Source organism: Condylura cristata, unplaced genomic scaffold (genome assembly GCF_000260355.1).
Source record: "Condylura cristata isolate star-nosed mole 26May11 unplaced genomic scaffold, ConCri1.0 scaffold00004, whole genome shotgun sequence".
In the NCBI taxonomy this organism is placed as follows: Eukaryota; Metazoa; Chordata; class Mammalia; order Eulipotyphla; family Talpidae; genus Condylura; species Condylura cristata.
The window spans coordinates 41,879,247-41,902,422 of NW_004567105.1; the positions used below are offsets into that span (position 1 = coordinate 41,879,247).

Below are 23,176 nucleotides of genomic sequence, written 5' to 3' on the forward strand. Positions count from 1 at the left end.
AACAAAGATGATTGTAATCTCTCAGCCCAGTTCGTGTGCTGATGTCATCTCACTGCTTGCTCGTAATGTATAAAATAAACCTCTGCTGAAGGCAGAGCAGGAAGACTTGCACCCAACTCTGACTCCCGTGTCTTCCTCGCTCCCTTTTCCCCTTTATTCTCCCTTTTCCCCTTTTTTAGGAATCTCTACTCGCCGACGCCTTCCCACCTTAGGGTCCGCCTGTCCTGCCTCCAGACACCTCAATAGTTGGAGCTGGTCTCCGACACTGCCCCATGGGTGTACCTGGGCTCCCCCACCAGGAGAACACCTATGCTGGGTCAGAGCAAGGTGAACCTCACCTCCCACACAGACATCACACGGGAGCAGTTACAGATTATCAAGCTGTTAACCTTCCCAGTCAGAGGTCAGCAAACTTTACCTTAAAGATCAGGCAGTCAACATTCTGGGCTTTGTAGGCCAAGGGGCAAGAGCAAATAGTTGTTTCAATAACCTTCAAAACCGTAAAATCCACTCTGAGTTTCCAGGCCCTAAATCAAAAGCAGAGTTTGGGGTAGAGCTTTGGTGCAGGGGGGAGCTGTGCCAAGGGTCTTGCATGTCTCAGTCAACATCTTAGCCAGAGCCCCTAGGGGTGGGCTCACTGGCACAAAGGCAGGTGTATAACACAGCAAGAAGCTCTCTGCAGTGGGCCTCACCAAGATGGGGTGCTCACCGGCTTCAGTGAAGTCCTGTCGTCTGAAAAGAGAGGGGCAGTGTGGGAGAAGGTGTGGCAACTGGGTGCAGTGTGAAGGGAGGAGAGGGACAAGAAACACTGGAAGAAAAGTCCTTTCCTGGCAGGTGAAAGTGTAAGAAAAAGAAGGAGCCACTGCTGTGCCTGAGTGTGAGAAATTTACAGAAGAGCAGTGTCAAAAAGACAAAGCTGGTGGCTGCAAGCTGCCTGGGATCAGGAAGACAGGGAGCTGAACAGAAGACTGAGGGATGTCTCTGAAAAAAAAAAAAAATGGAATAAACAGAAACAAGTAACTGAGGAACAAGCAAGAAATGTGATCCTGCACAAAAACAGTAATTCAAAAGGACACCTGCACCCCTATATGTATTGCTGCCCTCTTTACAATAGGGAAGATGTGGAATCAACCCAAATGCCCAAAAATAGATGACTGGATCAAGAAGATGTGATACATATACACAATGGAATATTACCCGGCGATCAAAAAGATAAACTCATGCATTTGCGGCAACATAGAAGGAGCTGGAAAGGATCATGTTTAGTGATATGAGCCAGAAAGAAAAAGAAAAATATCGGATGGTTTCACTCATTACAGGAGTGTAAGGAATCAGGTGAAAAAATGTGTGTGTGTGTATAGTAACAGAGTAAAAAAGAACATCAACTAACAACTATAAAACAGAGACATTCTATGGGGGAGGAGAGGGGCGCAAGATCAAAACTGGGGTGGGGAGAGCACATGGGACTATGGTGATGGCACATGGGTGGTGGGAAGTCCACGGGGATTACAAATGAGGTGAAAAAATGTACAAAATGAAGAATAACGTAAAATATATATTTATAAAATAAAACTAAAAGAAATGTGGTCCCGAGGCAGGGGGCTAATGACAAGTCTCAGGAAGTACTGCGTGAGTTCTGGGGCCAGAAGGGAAAATGAGGCAGAGGAAGCCCACACAGGGAGTTCAAGCATGGGTCCTCGCCCAGCCAGGAGAAGCCCTGTCTTCCCAGTGCCCAGGTCCCCCCTGGAGCCCCATGCCAGGCTTGCATGGAACCTAAGACCAGCCATGAGAAATGGGAGGGGCAAGACCCAGGGGCCAGAGAGCACCAACCACCTCAGACTTCCTCCCTATGTCCAGCGGAGGTGACAGACGATGGGTCAGGAGGGGGGAAGCCAGGAGATGGTGGGACTCCACAGGAGGCTGGAAGTTATGGTGGCCCAGGTCAGGCAGCGATTACTCAAGGAGATGGGCAGGAGCTGGTGACCACCCAAATACTGTCTGGCAAAAGACGAATTAAGTGTGACTTCAAACTACTGCTCCTGAAACCAGTGAGGAAGGTTTGCAAGAGTTGCTGACTCAGACAAGGTGGTGAGGGCTGCAGTCCTGCCTCACAAAGCACAGTCACAGGCTGGCTGCCACCGTCCCTGAAGCTGGGAGCCTGCTACCCACAAAACCAGACATGACACTGGGTCTCCAAGCTCCCGGGAGCTGTGAAGCAGGGCTCCGGGAGGCACTGCCTTCCCAGGGGTACTGACGGCTGCTTCCCCTGTGACTTGGGGGCCAGAAGCTTTCACTGCCACTACAAAAGATTCTGGCCCCTTTGGCTTTTTACTGATGCAATCTAGCCATAGCAGAACACATTTTTTCTTTCTTTTTATCATGCCTTGCTCATTTCCTCAATTCTTGATGAAAGATAGAGGCTTCTATTAAAGAAGGAGCCCTCACCCACAGAAAAGAGTGACATTTGCCTGGAGTGGGGGCTGGGCCCCAGCCCCAGGCAGCTACAAGGATGAATAGGTGATGTGATCCCAAGGGAGCTGGAGGGAGTCCCTGAGAGACAGAGGAGCCCTCTATCTGCTGCTGGAAGAAGGGGCCAGATTTCCATTCTCCACAAGGCTGAGGAGACACACCTTCAAGGTGATGCCTGCCTGTCATACCATGTCCCACTCAGGGGATACAATTCATACATAAGCACCTGCTTCAGAGAGGAGTTCTTGAAATCCTGCTCTGCAGGAAATCCAGAGTTAGTGAAATGAATGCAGGTTTTCCCGGGCCTGGGAACTGACAAGCAAGAACCTGCCTGTCAGTGTCCTGTGCTGCAGCGTGTGCTCACACTCAAAACTGCCAACCCATCTCTTTAAGCACCACAAAGATTCCTAGTGAACAGCAAGGTCAGCTCTACGCTTGCGTCTGCTCACGTCAGTGTTCTCCTGGCCACTTCACGCTGTGACAGTCAGGACCACTTTGCCCTGCTGTACCCACCCTTAGGCTGCTGAGGTGCCTGTGCTCTGGAAGCCGGTGACCTGCAGCAGTGTGACACATGAGGCCTCACACTCCATCCTGCACAAATGCTTGGACCCACTAAGCACCCTCCCTTATTCCTATGTGGCCACAGGTTTCTGCTCATACCATCCCCGTCACAACTGGGAAAATTCTCTTCAGCTCAAAATCACTTTCCTGGGGAGAGAGCCTGCACTTTGCAGCTATCAGAAGTTCCCAGGCAAAAAGATTTATGCCACTGGGGGCAGGGCCGATAGTGGAGCTCTCAGATTCAATGGCCAGCCCTGGGCACTTCCATTTGTAACAATCCACATGACACCGCCCTGCTCTGTTAGTTCTGCCATGGGGAACCGGTGTGCCCTGAAACAAAGGGAAAGCCCCTGCCACCCCACTGCCAGGCAGGTTCAGAGTGAAGTCAGGATACATGTATTCTGATAAACAACTCCATTCAGAACATGGTGGTTGTCAGCAGGGGTTGGCTAACCCTGGCTTGTGAGTGAGCTCTCCCTTTCGTAGCCAAAGTAACAGGAACGCAACCACGCCCACTTGTTTATGATCTGTGGTTGCTTCTGGGTTGCCCCCGAGACCACAGGATACCCTCAATGCCAATACCTACTGTCAGCCTTTAACAGAGCTCAGCCAACCCCAGCCTGAACATCTTGCTCTTGACCCTTAGCCGCCTCTTCCAGGGGAGAGATATGACACCACCATCCCACAGGGTCCATCCCACAGGGTCACTAGTAGTCTCTGAGCGGTCACAGAGTGTATTCTGTTTCAGTGAGTGTCTGTAATGCTCAGGTCTGAACATACGTTGGAGGCAAAGAGAGGACAGCATCCCCCAGAACCAGAATCACATCAGTTCATTCTGTTTCTCATAAGGTCCTACATTTTGTCCTGACAAAAGATGCCAAGAAAATGTCGCCATGGGAACACACAGTGTACACAGGTACCTACAAGTACACACAAATGTGTGTACACATATATACCCACTCACATACACAATCCACACACATGTGTACATATATACTCATTGCTTCCACATGGTCATGTGTGCATGCACATGTATGTGTGTGTGTTCCGGTTCATGTGAAAAGCTCCTGTGTGCGTGTGTGCATGCTCATAGAAGTGTGCGACACACTCATCTGTATGCTCCCACTTACACACAAATGCATGGCCATAGGCAAGTTCATACTTGGGTACATATCACTCATGTACATGTACACTCACATGTGTGTCCATGCACACACAGTAATGCTGACTTCTATTTTTTGGAAGAGTTTTAGGAGGATTAGTATACTGATTCTTCTTTGAATGTCTGGTAGAATTCACCAGCAAAGTCATCTGGTCCTGGACTTTGTTGATTCGATCTCCTTCATAGTACTTGTTCCGATTTTCTATTTCTTCATAATTCAGTCTTGGAAGGTTGTGTGTTTCTAGGAATTTGCCCATTTCTTATAGATTGTTAGTTTGTTGACAGTGAAGATATTTTCCTTTTTATTCAATTATTCAACTTCTTTTTCACAAGGATGATTACTATTTGGGATGCTGGTTTGACTACTTGTACCAAGAGAAGAGCAGACACTCAAGAGAGCAGGTACTGTACACATGGAGCCCCAGGGAGCAGGCCAGCTGCAGGAGGAGACATGTCGGTATGTGGGTGTGTACAGGTGCGGATGTGTACATATGAGTGCCTTCGGTACATGTACATGTGTGTGTGAACATGTCTGATTACATGTTTGTTGGTGTGTTTTGTTTCATATGTGTGTTTGGTGTTATATATGTGCACCTGTTTGCAATGTTTCATGTGAAGCTTTTCAAAACTTCACTGATAAATTCAACCAAACATTCAAGAAAGAATTAACATCAATCCTCCTGAAATTCTTCTCAAAAAAGAGGCCAATTAATCCCATATCAAAAATCGATAAGCAAGTCACGAGGATAGAAAATTACAGACCAATATCCATGATGAACGGAGACATAAAAATTCTCCACAAAATATTAGCATACCAAACTCAACAATACATCCAACGGATCATACAATCAAGTAAGATTTATTCCAGGGATGCAGCAAGTAGATGCTTCAACATCTTAAATTCAATCAGTGTGATACACAAAATATAAAGTGAAACATAAAAATCATATGATCTATTCAATAGATGCAGAGAAAGCATCTGACAAAACTCAAATGCAGTCATGAAAAAAATCAACAATGTAGGTACAAAGAGAATGTACCCCAACATAATAAAGGACATATACAACAAATCCACAGCAAAAGTTAGACTTAACAATGAAAAGCTAGAAAATTTCCTCTAAGATCAGAAGCAATACAAGGATACCCACTCAAGCTTCTCCTATTCAACATAGTACTAGAAGTCCCAGTCAAAGCAATGGGGCCAGAAAAATAAAAGACAGCCAAATCTGGTAGGAAGAGGTAAACTTGTCTTGATTTGCAGATGGCATGGTATAATCTAAAGAAAACCCTAAAGACTTCACACACACACACACACACACACACACACACACAAAACTATAACTGAAAATTTAGCAAAGTTGCAAAAGCTGCAAAATTAATACATAAAAATGATTTGTGTTTCCATGCCTTTTGCAGCAACATGGATGGAGCTGGAAAAGATCATGCTTAGTGAAATAAGCCAGAAAAAAAAAGGAAAAATATTGATGGTTTCACTCATAGCAATAGTATAATGGACCACGCAAGAAAATAATAATAATAATGATGGACAGTTATATATACCAGAGACAATTTATGGGGGTGGAGTGGGGAATGGGATCAAAAACAGTGGGGGGAAGGAAATGTATTGGACTTTGGTGATGACACATGGGTGATCTGGTGATGGGAAGCCCAAGGAGGATTATAATTGAGAGGGGAAAATGCACACAATGATGTAAAGATAAACTATTTTATTTTTTTTAAGTAATAAAAAAATTGTGTTTCTATACATTCCTAATGAACTATAAAAGAAATTAAGAAATTCCATTTATAATTGCATCAAAAAGAATAAAATTCCTGGGAATATGTTTTACAGAATTAGAAGATGAAGAAGAGGATAAAGGAAACATCAAATCTTACAATTTGAGGAGAGTTTTGGAACATGTGTGTGATGTGAGCAGATAGGCTGAGACCTCCCCACCCTGCAAAATGGTGCAGACAGAAGGGAAAGCAGAACTGGACCCCAGAAGTCCCACCTTGGCCAGGGGACACACCATAATAATTGAGCTGGCACTTGCAGGAGCCCCCCAACAACTGTTTTACCAAAGGAAGATGGTGCTAACAAGATGGGCCACAGCTGATTTTGAGCTAATGAGGAAGGAAGACACGGGGCAGCCCCCAGCTCATACTTGCTCTGAAGACTGATCACAGCCAGTCTGCTCCCTGGACAAGGCCCCATTATCCTCTCCCACCTCTGTAGTCCCTGCCAGGACAAGCACAAGTAGGGAAAGGCAGCAGGCAGCATGCTCCAGCCCCAGACGGCCAGAAGATCCTGGGGAAGACCCAGCCATAGCCACTGCCACCGCCATCTTCATGAGCGAACCACTGCAGACACTCAGCCCAGTGGCGCAGGATGGAGAGCCCAGTGGAGCCACCAACTGAAAACCACCCAGCAGAGCCCAGAGGATCATCTGCGATGGCAGCCCATGGTCATGGAGTTGTCAGTTTCTCAGGCAACAGTAGAAAATTCCGGCTTCCTCCTGTCCATGACTCAATGACCTCACACTTGAACTCACCTGGACGCTTCAGGTCCTATCTAGAAAAACTGATTTCTGGACTGTTGCTTTATTTATTAGGGATTTAAGGTGTGGAAGATGGTGAGACAAAGTGGGTTTATGTCCCCTGCTCCTCAGTCTCCACACCTTTGGTCAGTTGGGGGAGGTGGGGCACTCCTCTCCTGAGTCCACCTCTCCCCACAGACCACGCTGAAATCCTGCACCAATTCTCCAAGTTCCAGGAAGCCTTGGAGAATTGGTGCGTGGAAAGCTGTAATTAGTGTGCCCAAAACATTTCTTCCAAAACATATCTTAGAATTTTCCAAAATGTATAATGATCTTGTTTTATTTTTCTAACATAATCTGACTTTGTAGGAAAAACTACCCAAACCATCACATTAGTCACAAAAATATGAAACTGACTCTGGCCTCCTAGGGCTCTGGGCTCTACTGATTAATTTACCCACAACTATATTTTATGTTCTCATGGCACAAAGCCCTGGGAAGGGCCCAAAGCCCTTCGGGCCATCGCATTAGGCCAAGTTCCAGAAAAGCCAACTGTCCCTACACTAACCGCCTACTGGGTGGGCTTTACAGTTCAGACGCCCTCCTGGCCATCTCCTTCTATATGCCAGAGCACTCAGGGCAGTACTTAAATGGTGGCCCTGATGCCTGCCTCACTGTCCTCCTTGGGTCACCTTCCCCTCCCCCACCCATGTACACACAGCTGGGAGCCCTGTGTGCAAGGAGCCAAAGTCGGTCCCGCTCCACACCTGTAGGCCCCACAGAGGCTCATGGATGTGAGAACAGCAGCATGCAAAGCTCTTGGAACAGTAGCAGTTACAGGACTTCACAAACCCAAGGAGAAAGACCACATCCTCTTCTCCAAACCCACAGCCCCAAAGACCAGGCAGCAAAGGGAAAGGTGCGCTGAGCAGGGAGTGGCCCTTAGTGTAGAGGGGAGGGTGGGAGCTTCATGTCAGCTTTCGCACCTCCCATCCATCAGGGAAGGTGGTGACGCAGCCCGGGCCCAGGACGACTCCGTCCATGTGTTCTGCCACATGGGTGTCAAGTGAGTGAGGATGAAGGGGCTTCGCAGTCGCTTTACAGAGCTAGTCCACAGAGCCACCTCTAAATCTCAACACGTAATCCCTAAAACTGTAACACTTCGACGAGAAAACAGAGGAGCACACATTCTCACGCATTTGACGCCCGTGTGGTGGGAATGTAGACTGAGTCGCCCTGGGCCCAGGCTGCGTCACCACCACCCCAAAGCCGACACCCAGCTCCCACCTTCCCTGTCACACCAAAAATGTTTGGTTGGGCAAACACATTTCTAGCTACAATAGCAATAGCATTCCGGCCCATAAAAAAAGACAATGACCAATGGACTTCATGAAGACTAAAAATGCCTGCTCTTCATACAACAGTGTTAAGAAAACAAAGAGGCCAAAGTTGAGGAGAAAATGTTTGCAAAGAGGGATGTAAAGAGGGAGATAGAGACAGAGGGAGATGGGGACCACTAAGTCCCTCCCCCACCCCCCTCACCCTACCCCACCAGGAAAGCAGGCCCAGAATGCTCCAGGGAGCACTGCACCAGCCCCATCTACAGAGGACAAACTTACTAAACTGAACCAAAAAAGCAGAAAAAGCTGCCCCCACCCGCCACAAGCTACACCTGTGGCACAGGCCACACACACACCTCTGCTCCTCCTCATGCTTCTCCCAGAACACGGGGCATCTCTGGGGGGAAGGCGGTCCAGGGGACCTTCTCCCAGGGAGGGGAGGTGATATCTGTGTGGACTCAACCAAAGCTGCTCCTGGGAGACAAGCTCAATGACTGCTGGACAAGGCTGCCGGGGCCCGGCCAAGAGCTCTCTCCTCACCCATGACACATCATCGTGCCCAGAGGAGCGCCTGCACCAAGTGGAGCATCCTACATTCCATCCTCAGGACAGACGAAACCTTTTTCAAACAGGGTCCTGCAGGGCCCCTGACCCAGGCTCTCAATGGGTTGCCAAGCAACGAAGGGTTCCACCACATGATCCGTCTGCAGAGCAAGCAACTGGACTTCTCAGGACCCGAACAGTCCCCACAAGGAATCTCCAGAGGAAGTACTGTCCATGATCTTGCATGTCCCTGTCCTACATCGCTTTTTGCCTACCCCAGGTGTGGCCCAGGTGACTGAGGCAGGCTATCAGGTGTTCTCACTTTACACTCGTTCGCCAAAGCACTCAGAACAGCCAACCTGGCCAGCCAAGTCCACCATGACCACAGCTCACTCCATCTGCTGGTCAAGGGCAAATTCGGGGGCCAGTCCAAGTCTGCAGCCCACTCGGCACCCCCTCACCCAGCCCTGCAAGCACACAGAACCTCCCAGTGCCTGCCGCATAAGCCAGGCCCAGCTCTGACTGCACAGTTTGCCACTCCCTCTCTCCCCTCCTCCAATAACTACCCAGCAGGTTTCCTCCACATCTACCTAGGGAGGCTGCATGAAGGTGAGCCTGGTCCGTGTCCTTCTGTCTCCCAGTCCTCACAGGACAGGGAAGGCAGACCCTGAGGTCCAGGGAGACACAGGCAGACAGCAACTATAAGAAGAGGCTCTTTGCCTAGCCTGAGTTGGACCTCGGCACCACTCAGATGTGACCTGTCCCACAAAGGTCTTTAAAAGGCCAGGGCTAAGCCTGCTGCAGTGAGGGGGGCCTGGCTCTCTTCAGCTGGCCCCAGCTGGCGACTTTCCAATATGCAAGTGGCAGGCCCAGAGCAAGGGTCTGCTCCAGAGCCTTCCACCAAGGCTGCCTTGGTGAGGCGCCCAATGGCAATGGGGGCAGAAGGCAACAGGCAGCCCATAGGCAGATTCATATACTCATGCAGGGCCTCATAGCAAAGCCAGTGCCTCCTGCCTCTCGCCCTTTCTTGGAAACGCCAGGCTGTGCCAGTTGCAAAGTGTTTCTCATCTGGCAGATGCAATATTCAGGTCCCACAAAACAAATCAAAGAGTGAGGCTGAGATGCTGGTTGATCTAGAGCCTTGTTAGGCAAAACCACTTCACAATCAGTCTAGTTCATGTCTCCGTCAAGGGAATGCACTTGGCACAACCACCCAAAAGCAACCTAACGTACGTTGCAACAGAGGGAGAGGCTGCACTTACCGTGGCCAATTCATCAAACTTGCCGAAGAGCTCGTTGAGGAGTTTCACCAGCTCCTGAGCCGTGCACTGGGACGCCAAGCCAGTGAAGCCCACGATGTCAGCAAAGAGGATGCTGCAAGAGAAAGGGGTGCCAGCTGCCTCTTCCACACACACACAGCTCCAGCCACTCACATAGGTTACGACCCCCACCCCCCTGCCCAGGTCATGTGGGTGTTCACCTCTAAATGCACCTTAAGATAAATCACCCTAATTACCCCCCAAGGCAGGCAAAAGGGAAGCTGGGTTGTTCCCACTTTACTCTAGGAACGGGTGAGGCTGGAACAAGCCTTGGTGACAGAGAGAGTACTCGCTGAAGGTTCCTGTTGACCTCTCCCAGGACATGGGAGAGCAGCTTGGTCACCCCATGCTGATTCGCCCCAGGAAATGAGGGATCCACTCAGCATTTGCTAGGTGCCATCAATATACTTTCTGTCCCCTGGATGTGGAGGGCCATCTTGACATACATAGACCTGCTCCCCTTCCCAGGGTAGTCCGATGACAGGGTTGTGGCTAGGGAAACATGAACAGATGTGATGTAATTTTAAGAAGAAAGTGGGCCTCTCACCCTCCTGTCTCCCAGGCAGCTCGGGGGCAGAAAGAGCTGTCAGAGCCTCAGAGCAATTGATACACTGTGAGGGGCCTCCCCTTGGTCTGTTCTGGGGCTTGGGAGCATACTTCTCTTGAATCAAAGCCTCTATATGTTGGGTGTCCACTTACTGCAGATCCTGGGTCTGTGCAGAGCACACAACCATACTTCCAAACACAACCAAGATGTCAAAAGTCTGAAATAGCAAACACGGAGCTAGGCTGCAGCGTGCAGAATGGAGAACCCGCACAGCCCGCCAATTGGGAGCAGGTGGGGTCCTCCTGAAGAGTCCTCCAAGCAGCCTGTAGCCCCACACAGGTGAGGGACGAGGGAAGCTTGAGCAGAGCCCCTCTTGGGACAAGAAGGTTCTCCAAAGTTCTCTCCATAGAGGAGACCATGGCCTGACCACAGGCAGCCACCCACAGTTTCCCTCCAGGCCGCTAGTCCCAGGAGACACAGAGCTCCTCGTCCTGAAGATGTTAACAGGCCTGCTATTTTTACAACCTGCAGTCAAAAGCATCTTCAGTTATGAAATTTGGGCAATTATAATGTCGATGCACAGAAAGAGAAGCCAGGCTTGAACACGCATCTCTAGTGCAGTGAATAACAGGATGTTCAGTATTTTCCCTTTTCACACAACTGTGTTCAGATCTTGAAACCTGATGCCAGGTCTGAATTCAGGTCTGCATTTTCAACAAGACCCTCCTGCCAGGAAGTGGGGATCCCGTTACAGGCAAAAAGGGGGGCCCACATGATGGAAAGGCCCAAGCCTAATGACGCCCTCACCCTACCACCCATTAACCTCTCCCTGCTCATGTACAAAGAGCTGCTGTGTCAATCCCATGACAAGTCTCATGTCCTACTATAACCCCAACTGCACACACCGTGAGACCCTGGGGGCTTGAGGACACAGGCTCTCACTTGTCTATCTCACAGCACCTAGCACACAGTAAGAGAGAAGTGTCTTTGTTCTGATTAGTGAATGAGTGAACAAATGAATCAAAGCAGGTGTCCAGGAGATTATGTAACTGATACAGAGAAGCTGAGCGCCACAAAGACTGTTTGTGAGTGTGGGTGGGAGGCGCAACAGGACAAGTATTTTTTTTCTTCTATTCTATTATAAAATATAGACTCATGCACCATGTTTCCTTCTCTTAATTGATAATTCACATATGTGCTTTTCTCTATCCACTGGCCTCTCAGTCTCTGGTCTTTCATTTAGTCCCACCAACAAGATAGCCTTACCCACTCTCATGCTAGGAAGAGCTGAGCATTCGCCGTATCCTGGCTTTTCCCTGAACACACTATGGGAAATTTCCTCCCCAGGAGGGCCCCAGCAAGCTTGTGCAGAGGGTCTCTTACATGCCAGGGCCTGCTTAGGAGCTCATAGTTCAGGAGAAGACTCAGAGCCAGAAGGCACAGTCAGACATGGCAAAGCAATGATTTGGAAAGCTCGGAATCTGGCAGGAGGCTGGCCATCTACTTCCCTGATGCAGCCAAGCTCTGAGGGTTGGGGGGTGGGCAGACCTTCAGACCATGCCCTGGAATTATCCAAAGAAGGAAGGGAAGGAAGGAGGGGGACAGAGGAAAGAGCTCAGGACTGTCCAGGTCTTCCTGAGCACGCACATAGATTCATGCATGGTCTGCTGATTCCCAGAAATATCCCCTGAGCCCTTCAAAGCAGCTGATGGAATCTCATTCCCCAATTTTTCAAGAGTTTTGATTACTTTGCTCTTTGGCTCAACTGTTATTACTACCTAAGGGAGCTATGATTCTGAACATCTGCCACTGATCGTTTTCAACAAATGTCCCAGGATAAAGGCTGTTCACACTGAGCTTTGAGTCAGGTCAATAAAGAGTGGTGTTTTCCAGGGAATTTCTAGAGCTATGAGAAGGATGTTTTGATGTCCTTACGCCACATTCCCAATGACATCATCTTGGTATGAGCTGTAAATGGTATCCTGAGTTTGGCCCAGTATAATGGATGGTAGAGAGGGCCATGCGATGTTCACATATTCTGATACAGAAAGACATCTCTGGCCCTGCTGGCGGAGCGAGGGTTCCTCTGGGGCCATTTCTGCTCAAGAGCTTCAGCTCCCCACTCCCACTTCCCATCAGCTTCAGCTTCCCACTCCCACTTCCCATCAGCTTCAGCTTCCCACTCCCACTTCCCATCAGCTTCAGCTTCCCACTCCCACTTCCCATCAGCTGTCCTGTATGCCCCAGCTCTCAACCCACTGGCTGCTAGAAACATGGCACCCACGAAGGGACATGGATGGAAACTTTTCAGCAGTGAAGGAACGGTGATTCTCCACATCTGTATTTGCCGGATTAGGTCAGGGAAGTGGGAGGAAAATATACCTGGGAAGCTTACACCATGCCCAGCTTCACCTGTTACAGGGTAGCCCAGAGTGGACTGAGCTGCTTGTTTGTGGGGTCTCACCTGTGCACTCACAATTCAGTTACACTGCAGGTACACACAAAAGGGTCAATAACAGGTTTATTTACAGAAGGGAAAAGGAATAGGAAACAACCCAGGGAAAGAGAGCAGGATACAAAGTATCTGGAATACCTTAGGGCTAGGCTGACTGAACACACCAAGTCACGCAGTCCGGAGGGCCGTTTCCCAAGCGAGAGAGCACGAAATGCAATCGTGCCCTATTTATCCCCCAAATGTCCCAGAATTCCTGCTAGCTCCACCCTTGGGTCCTCACAGTTCTCTCCCTGGTACTGCTGGGAGTTGTAGTTTCCAATCACTGGAGTAGGGTGTAGGGTACAGAAAGCTGGAGTAGGGGGTGGAGTCCATAAGACTCTGCAGAGTTCCTTTAGGACATCCTTCCCCTTAACACACCTGCTGTCCCAGATGATGTCTGATGCCTTCTCTGCTGTGTTTAGACCCTCCTCCCTCAAGGTGCTCCTTGGATTGTTCTGGGAATCTATTTCTCAGCAAGGGCTGGGATCACACATCATGTCCTTACTTAAGAGGGACAGACAGTGGGCAAAAGGGAACAATCTAGGGGACATTAGCATTGGTCAACCCTGGATGCAGCCCCAGTCTTACCATCCACTGGCCAGGGAGTCCTGTACATTTGCCTCACTAGCCTGGACCTCTATTTCCTCACCTATAACTGGAGGCAGGAGTCATAAGGGTGTATTGACATTAAATGGAAGTGTCCAAAGCAGAAAGGGTCACCCTTCCTGGACACTAACACTGGCCCCACACACTAGGCCACTCACCCCACTCAGCTCCAGCGTGCCCCCTCTGCAGGTGCAGGGCACAATGGTCCTCACCAGGGCAGGAAGGTGAGTGACTGCACCCACCACACTGAGTAAGCTGTGCTTTTCACTCATGGTGATGGCACCAGCAGTCTTGGGCTCATTTCAAATGAACAAGCACTGCATCTCAGGGACCTCAGCCTGCAGCGCTCAACACAGACAGAACAAGGTTACTCGTATCAGTTACTGTGCCAGTAGGCAGGGAGGCCTGACACTAACAACCCAGAAAGACAGCAAAGGACAACAGAGAGGAGAACACACCAGTCCTTCAAACCGCCGTCTTCTACCTGAGCAGCATCATGTGAGGGTTGATCCCAAAGAGGCAACACTCGACTATTCTGAGTACTTGTAAAGTGAATGCACAATTTAATAAAGTACATTTTAACATTTTTAAAAACAAGCAAGCAATTCTCAGAGTGTCCAGGGGGCTCAGTTAGCTACCCTGACAAATGGCAGTAGCAGTTCCTACCCTCAAGGCTCTTCTGAGCTGAAGAGTGCAGAAGAAAAGGCCCACCCCAAACCTGGCAGCACTTGGAACTATGTTCAGCTGTGAACCGGATCTAGGCAAATCCCTGGCCAAAACGCCACTGCCCAAACCCGTTTTAGGGAGATTCCAGCCAAAGCAGGTAGAAGATGAGCCAACATGAGAAACTGGGAAAGGGAGCCGTGACGCGCATGACTGAGAAGCACCAGCCCCAGCTTCCCGTGGAGACCTGCCTCCCTGCGGGCCAGGCGCTCCCTCGTGACTCCAGATCCAGGACCGGCCCCCCACTCCCCACCCGGCTAGGGCCGTCTGCCCACATCCACCATGGCCACCCACCGCTGCCATCACCCTCCATTTCCTCCTCAGCCACCACCTCCTCCATCACCTCCTACTCCATAATCACCCCCACTTCACCCGACGCCTCTTCCATCACTTCCCATCTCTATCTTCACCCCCTATGTCCTTCATCACCCCATCTCTTTGTTAACTCCTACCTCCTCCATCACCTCCGCTTCCACCATCACCCACCACTTTATCACCTCCTCCTCCACCCCCACCTCCTCCACCTCTTCACACCTACTCCTTCACCTTCTATCTCCTCCATCACTTCACCCACAGCATCACCTCCCACCTGCACTATCACCTCCTCCATAACGTCTCACCTCCTTTATCATCTCCTCCATGACCCCTCTATATCCTTCGTCACCCCCCCAAACCCCACCAGCACCTCCCCTAAACCTCCATCACTTGACCTACACCATCATCTCCCTCCTCAGCCCCCCAGGTCCACCACCGGGCCAGTGCAAGCCCTACCTGACATTGTCATGCCTCTGGATGTAAATCTTGTGGAAAATCCTCTCAGGGGGCTTCAGGAAGTCCTCCTTCATCTCCATGGCGACGTTCCGGGGCAGGAGACTCATGAGCAGCCGCTCCTGGACAGAGAAATGGGAGACAGGCCTGCGTGATATGGCAGGGCCTACTCGGTGTTCTCAACCCACCTACCCCGAAGATGCTGACACTGAGGCGCTGTCCTCTTCGAGGCTGCACACCTCCCTCAAAGCAGCTGACCTGTGACCCAGTCCTACAGGCCAGGCCCAGTCCCAGGAGTCCTGTGGTCATGCCCAGGCTGGCACTGTCACTGCTTCACAAACACCAGGACAGCCTCCAAACACCCCAGTCCACAGCGCCCTTCACTGATCCTTTCACTCCCCCATCACTGGCCGCACTCCTCACCCCGTGGCACAACACCAGTCCTAGAGAGACTCCCTGATGGTCGACAAAAGCCCCTATTCTCTGACACAGCCATGGTTCCCTTGTTTTTACAGAAACAAGTAATCTTGGAGACAAAGTGACATTTTCTGCTAGCTTGGTTTCTCCCTGACACACGTGGGCCAGACCTTTCCCTCACCCCCAAAGGATGGAATAAACGTGAGCTTTACTGCAGAAGGAGCTAGAGGGTCCTCCCTGGTAGCACAATGGGTTAAAGCACAGCACTATGATGCTATCATAACTACTGCAGCACGAGTTTGATCCCCAACCAGGGCGGGTGACCCACATGGCACAGCAGACCTCTCCTGACCCACCCGCTGCTCCCCTCAGCAGTATATTTCAGTCAATATTCCTGTTCTGCTCCCCACTCTGTCTATGGCGAATACTCTCATCTCATGCACCTCTGGCCTGTACCCCAGTTCTGTATGTTTTAATCTTTAAAAAAAAAAAAAAAGAGCTAGAACACCCTACCCTGGAGACTTCTGCACCCCTCCTGGGCCTAAGCCAAGACTCAGTTTCTCCTCCTGCCTTTTCTGCTCTTGATCCTACCACCCTGCACCAGCTGGCCATAACCATGTTGAGAGCCCATGTTCCAGAAACAGGGCAAGCCCCATGCCTCCTCGGTGCCTCTCTCTCTCCTTCTCACACTCCTGGAAAAGAAACAAAGGAATGACGTTCAGATACCAGAGAAAGCTAAGGAGGACATCCTATTGGTCAAGGCAAGACAGGGCAAGCAGGAAGTGGAGAAGCAGCCCCTGCCTCGTTCAGCCCCATCTGGCAGTCCCCAGGATCCTCCCTGGGTCTACTGCCTGCCCCTTCTGAAGAGGAAGGCATCTGGCCTCTGGCATGTCTCTGCCTGCATGGAGCAGGGAGGCCAGCTGCAGTGTTGAGGCCACATCCATGACTGGGAGCAGCCCCAATGCTGGTGAGATCCTCAGGAGGACAATGGCAACAGTGACAACAGTCTTGCAGATCCTGAAAGCCCAGCAGATTTCACCCCCTTTGGTTTCAGAATTCAAATAGATTTTAAGATGGGAGAGTGCATTTAATATGTCTCCACTTGAACTTCTGACACAGAGCCCGCCCTGGTGGCACAAGGGGTTAAAACTCAGCACTATGAAGCCACCTGTAGCCACTGAAGCACAAGTTCGATCCCCAGCCAGGGAGGGTAACCCACATGGCACAGCAGACCGCTCCTGGCCTGCCTGCTGCTCCCCTCAGCAAGGCATTTCAGTTGATCTGCCTGTTCTACTCCCCACTCTGTCTCTGGTGAATCCTCTCGCCACCACCCCCACACCTCTGGCCTGTACCCCAGTACTTGTATGCATAAATAAAATCAATCTTTAAAAAAATAAATAAACTTCTGAGGCAGCAGGCCAGGTGCACTCCCGCCTGACACAGGGGGAGCCAGTGTGCACAATCAGGCAAGGCTGCCTTGATCCCAGCCACAGAACACAAGGCCTCAGCTGCAGGGCCTGCGTGAAGTCTGGCACTACAGTGAAGGTCCACTTGCTGTGGCCCCATGCAGTTCCTGCTGGACAAGCCCCAACACAGAGGAGGGTCCTGCAACAGCACAGATGTCTATGACCACACCACATAAGGTCACACAAAGAGGACCTTCCAAGACCTGGCCACATGCGTGGACTCTGACACAGAACATGCAGGGACAAGCCTCAGGGACAAAGGCCGAGACCCCGCCACACAGCATGTGGGCACTGGTGTGCAGCTTGAGCCTGATCAGGGGACACTGCTCCCCTCCCTTAGTGAAGGGGTTTACGAGGATATGGCCTATGGATAAGGGCAATAGCAAAAGCCCAGCTATAGTAGAGGTGGAGGGAACCTGGGCGGGGTGCTTACTCTGGTCTCTGCTTCACGAGACCAGAAGCAGAGTCAGCAGTGCAGACACACCTGGAGGCCTCTGGAAAATGTCACCTCTCTGAGGTGCAAATCACAAAAGCAGGAGCAGCTGGACAGCACAGGCCATCTGGGGAAAGCACCCAGGGAGCACAGCACAGCTTCTCATACTCCCACACAGCCCCCATGTCAGGCAGCATCAGCAACCCTGAATGTTCTGGCTGCCCTGTGACACCTAGGGACTCAGGGAGGCAGCACCTGTACCCTAAGCACCACAAAAAAGGTCTCCAGGACAAGGAGAGTGTGGTGTCCTGCAGACACTGCCCGGCGCCACACCCCAGCTTGGCCACTCCGTGGACAGTCCGCCCCATCCTGTCTGAGAAATGGTGCTAGCCAGCCTGCGTGGAAGCTGCTCTGACAAGGGCACCAGGCACCTCTCTGGGCTAAGCATCATGTCCACAGACCTCAACTGCAGTTCAGGGGCTCTCCTGCTTCCTTTTAAATCTCACCTGCGTCCACCAACACAAGGAGGCACACCAGGGGCATGTCCAGCAAAACTGCCCTTTCTTAGCGCCGTGCTGACCTCCTTCACCTTCTCCACACATGCCCATCCAGGCCCTGGCCCCGCTCTCCCTGAGGAGATGCACTTGCGCTGGGCTCAGCTCTGGGAGGGCTTCAGGAACTCCTGCCCTCCTGTTCACATCACCTAAGCTGCCCTGTCTGCTCCGGACTGAAGACACAGACCCAGGGCTACACCAGGAAAGAAGGAATGGAAAAGGCAGAGGGGACCCTAACCTGCCCTGGCCCTCACAGGTGGCTGGAGAGCAACCAGGGATGCAGCAGGTGCCAGTTCCACGGGAAACCTGGGTACGAGGCTCCCAGCACAGGGAGCACAACACCCAGGACAGCTGCCGTCCTGGCCCCTCGGTTCCCATAGCTCTTCTCTAACTCCACACTCTAGCCTTAATTTTCACCTGAGGACTTGGCAAGCTGAATGAATACTGCATTGTCCAGAGTTGAAGGATCATGTGAGACCTACTAGAACATTCCCTAAAGACAGCCACTTCTTCCTCTCTTCTCCCTACTGGCCTGGAGATAGTCATGATGGCTGGATGTCTAACTGCCATCTTGGCCACGAGGATAAAGACACATGCTAATGTTGAAAGACCACTTAACTAAGAGGAGAGCAGGTTAGGAGGGTCTCGTGGCTCAGAGCTGTCACACCAACCATAAAGTGCCTGTCCTGGGATATACATATGAGAGAAAAGGCACTTGTTCACTTACACAAGCCCTGGTCATAGGGAAATCCTAAGGGCAGGCCATAGATCTGACCACAGGCTAGGCATTCGCTCCATCCGTGACATTAGTGACAGTGCCTATAGCGAACACACATGAATCATGATTAAAAGTACATAACCAGGTCATCCCTGGTGGCGCTGCTGGTCAAAGCACAGCACTAGGAAGCTAACCGCAGCTGCTTCAGCATGAGTCTGACCCCAGCCAGAGAGCTGACCCACATGGCGCAGCAGACTTCTCTCGTCTCCCCGCTGCTCCCCTGAGCAGTGTATTAGAGTCAGTCTGCCTGTTCTGCTCCCCCACTCTGTCTCTGGTGAAGCCTCTCACTGCCCCTGAAGCTCTGGCCTGTACCCCAGTTTCTATATGCATAAATAAATAAATAAATCTTAAAAAAAAAAAAAGTACAAACCTTTCCCTTAGGGAACAAAAAAGCCATCTGCCAAGATCAAGTACCATCCATGGTTACAAACAAAAAATCAGCAAACTACCAGAGACAAAAAAAAAAAAAATTCAATGAAATACACATTCAATCTCAAACCCTGAAGCCAAAGCATAAAAGTATTAACATCAGATGCAGACAGCAGTGTAGCTATGTTCTAACTAGCAAAATAAGGACACATTTGTGACTGAGTCACATGTAGTATCCCAGTGTCTGATAAAAGCATCCTCACACAGGTTTCTATGCTACACAAAATCTTTATATCAAAATGTGACTTAATATACATGTACTATTCTTAATGGACCAGGCGAGAAAATAACAAAAATAATGAACAACCATATACCAGAGACATTTTGTGGGGGTGGAGTGGGGAATGGGATCAAAAACGGGGTGGGGGGAGGGAAATGCACAGGATTATGGTGATGGCACATGGGTGACTTGGTGATGGGAAACCCGTGGGGATTACAATTGAGATGGAAAAAAATGTACAAAATGATGTAAAAATAAACTTTTGTAATAAAAAAAAGAAAAATATATACATGTACTATTCTTAATAAACATTAGACATTTAAATAGCAACTGTGAGGACTCTGTTTCTGAGAAGGCAGAATATTTTTCCCTGTTCTTCCCCCTCTGACCTACTGAAAGTCTGGTGACCTCACACATTAAACATTTAACAACAAAAGGTTCTACAAGGCAGAAGCAAGGAGGAGAAGGCCAGGACTGAGAAGCAACATGGAGGTGAGGTCCAGATTTCTTTCTGACTCATGTATCCCAGACGGAGTGTGGAGTCACAGGCGTCCAGGGAGAGACGGGATCAGGAGAGAGACAGATAGAGAAAAGCTTCAATGTCTCCAAAAAGGCAAGTAAATAATGACATGAAAAGATGCTCAACATCATACACTGACCCCTCACTATATACCCATCAGAACGGTCACAATTAAAAAGTGACATCTTTGCTAGCAAAGGTGCAAAGAAATGGGGCCCCTCGTGTTTTGCTTTGGGAAACAAAATACTATGACAGCACTCTAGAAAACACTTTCACTACTTCCCAATAAACTAAACATGCAACCACCTTAAGACCAATAACTGCACTCAGACATTCAACGCCAGAGAAGTGAAGGCTTATGTTTACATAGAAACCTGTGTGAGGATGCTCAGGGCAATTTTACTCATAGCAGCCCCAGACTGGAAATTGCTGAAGTGTTCTTTGATGGGTAAGAGGTTAAGCCAAGGGTGGCCCACCCACAACAGAACAACTCTCAGCAATGAAAGTGAACAGACCACCAATACAACAGCAACCAGGAGGGGCCTTCTGAGTGTGACTCTGAGGGAAAGAAGCCATGGATACACCATTGATCACACGACTCACCCCATGAACCCCTTCTCCCGGAACTTAGTCCAGCTTCCCGGCTCCGAGAGGGAATGGGAGCTCAGAGAGGGATGGGAGGAGAGAGACCCAGCAGAGGGGCCCTCCTTCCCAACTTCAGCCTGCGTCTCCACCTCCAGTTGCATAAGAGTTTTACGTCATATTCAGGGGGAAAAGCCTTATGCGGTCCTCCCGGAGGCACAACAGGTTAGGACGCAGCACTGCAAGCTAGCCACAGTCACTTCAGTGTGAGTTCAATCCCTGGCCCCGGAGGTGACCCACATGGTGCAGCAGACCTAGATCGGATAAGGTCACACAAAGAGGACCTTCCAAGACCTGGCCACATGCGTGGACTCTGACACAGAACATGCAGGGACAAGCCTCAGGGACAAAGGCCGAGACCCCGCCACACAGCATGTGGGCACTGGTGTGCAGCTTGAGCCTGATCAGGGGACACTGCTCCCCTCCCTTAGTGAAGGGGTTTACGAGGATATGGCCTATGGATAAGGGCAATAGCAAAAGCCCAGCTATAGTAGAGGTGGAGGGAACCTGGGCGGGGTGCTTACTCTGGTCTCTGCTTCACGAGACCAGAAGCAGAGTCAGCAGTGCAGACACACCTGGAGGCCTCTGGAAAATGTCACCTCTCTGAGGTGCAAATCACAAAAGCAGGAGCAGCTGGACAGCACAGGCCATCTGGGGAAAGCACCCAGGGAGCACAGCACAGCTTCTCATACTCCCACACAGCCCCCATGTCAGGCAGCATCAGCAACCCTGAATGTTCTGGCTGCCCTGTGACACCTAGGGACTCAGGGAGGCAGCACCTGTACCCTAAGCACCACAAAAAAGGTCTCCAGGACAAGGAGAGTGTGGTGTCCTGCAGACACTGCCCGGCGCCACACCCCAGCTTGGCCACTCCGTGGACAGTCCGCCCCATCCTGTCTGAGAAATGGTGCTAGCCAGCCTGCGTGGAAGCTGCTCTGACAAGGGCACCAGGCACCTCTCTGGGCTAAGCATCATGTCCACAGACCTCAACTGCAGTTCAGGGGCTCTCCTGCTTCCTTTTAAATCTCACCTGCGTCCACCAACACAAGGAGGCACACCAGGGGCATGTCCAGCAAAACTGCCCTTTCTTAGCGCCGTGCTGACCTCCTTCACCTTCTCCACACATGCCCATCCAGGCCCTGGCCCCGCTCTCCCTGAGGAGATGCACTTGCGCTGGGCTCAGCTCTGGGAGGGCTTCAGGAACTCCTGCCCTCCTGTTCACATCACCTAAGCTGCCCTGTCTGCTCCGGACTGAAGACACAGACCCAGGGCTACACCAGGAAAGAAGGAATGGAAAAGGCAGAGGGGACCCTAACCTGCCCTGGCCCTCACAGGTGGCTGGAGAGCAACCAGGGATGCAGCAGGTGCCAGTTCCACGGGAAACCTGGGTACGAGGCTCCCAGCACAGGGAGCACAACACCCAGGACAGCTGCCGTCCTGGCCCCTCGGTTCCCATAGCTCTTCTCTAACTCCACACTCTAGCCTTAATTTTCACCTGAGGACTTGGCAAGCTGAATGAATACTGCATTGTCCAGAGTTGAAGGATCATGTGAGACCTACTAGAACATTCCCTAAAGACAGCCACTTCTTCCTCTCTTCTCCCTACTGGCCTGGAGATAGTCATGATGGCTGGATGTCTAACTGCCATCTTGGCCACGAGGATAAAGACACATGCTAATGTTGAAAGACCACTTAACTAAGAGGAGAGCAGGTTAGGAGGGTCTCGTGGCTCAGAGCTGTCACACCAACCATAAAGTGCCTGTCCTGGGATATACATATGAGAGAAAAGGCACTTGTTCACTTACACAAGCCCTGGTCATAGGGAAATCCTAAGGGCAGGCCATAGATCTGACCACAGGCTAGGCATTCGCTCCATCCGTGACATTAGTGACAGTGCCTATAGCGAACACACATGAATCATGATTAAAAGTACATAACCAGGTCATCCCTGGTGGCGCTGCTGGTCAAAGCACAGCACTAGGAAGCTAACCGCAGCTGCTTCAGCATGAGTCTGACCCCAGCCAGAGAGCTGACCCACATGGCGCAGCAGACTTCTCTCGTCTCCCCGCTGCTCCCCTGAGCAGTGTATTAGAGTCAGTCTGCCTGTTCTGCTCCCCCACTCTGTCTCTGGTGAAGCCTCTCACTGCCCCTGAAGCTCTGGCCTGTACCCCAGTTTCTATATGCATAAATAAATAAATAAATCTTAAAAAAAAAAAAAGTACAAACCTTTCCCTTAGGGAACAAAAAAGCCATCTGCCAAGATCAAGTACCATCCATGGTTACAAACAAAAAATCAGCAAACTACCAGAGACAAAAAAAAAAAAAATTCAATGAAATACACATTCAATCTCAAACCCTGAAGCCAAAGCATAAAAGTATTAACATCAGATGCAGACAGCAGTGTAGCTATGTTCTAACTAGCAAAATAAGGACACATTTGTGACTGAGTCACATGTAGTATCCCAGTGTCTGATAAAAGCATCCTCACACAGGTTTCTATGCTACACAAAATCTTTATATCAAAATGTGACTTAATATACATGTACTATTCTTAATGGACCAGGCGAGAAAATAACAAAAATAATGAACAACCATATACCAGAGACATTTTGTGGGGGTGGAGTGGGGAATGGGATCAAAAACGGGGT

General features: G+C 50.3%; 1 protein-coding gene across 2 annotated transcripts in view; it reads right to left on the bottom strand.

The window, feature by feature from the left end:
* Positions 1 to 23,176, bottom strand: part of ADCY1 (adenylate cyclase 1 (brain)) — a 133,430-nt gene that overhangs the window by 87,342 nt on the left and 22,912 nt on the right. For both annotated transcript variants that reach the window (XM_012720372.1, XM_012720373.1), the window contains exons 3-4: positions 15,073 to 15,191; positions 9,875 to 9,986 (exon numbers count right to left, since the gene is read on the bottom strand). In XM_012720372.1, coding sequence (XP_012575826.1) covers positions 9,875 to 9,986; positions 15,073 to 15,191 — 231 coding nt within the window. The remainder of the gene's footprint in view (positions 1 to 9,874; positions 9,987 to 15,072; positions 15,192 to 23,176) is intronic.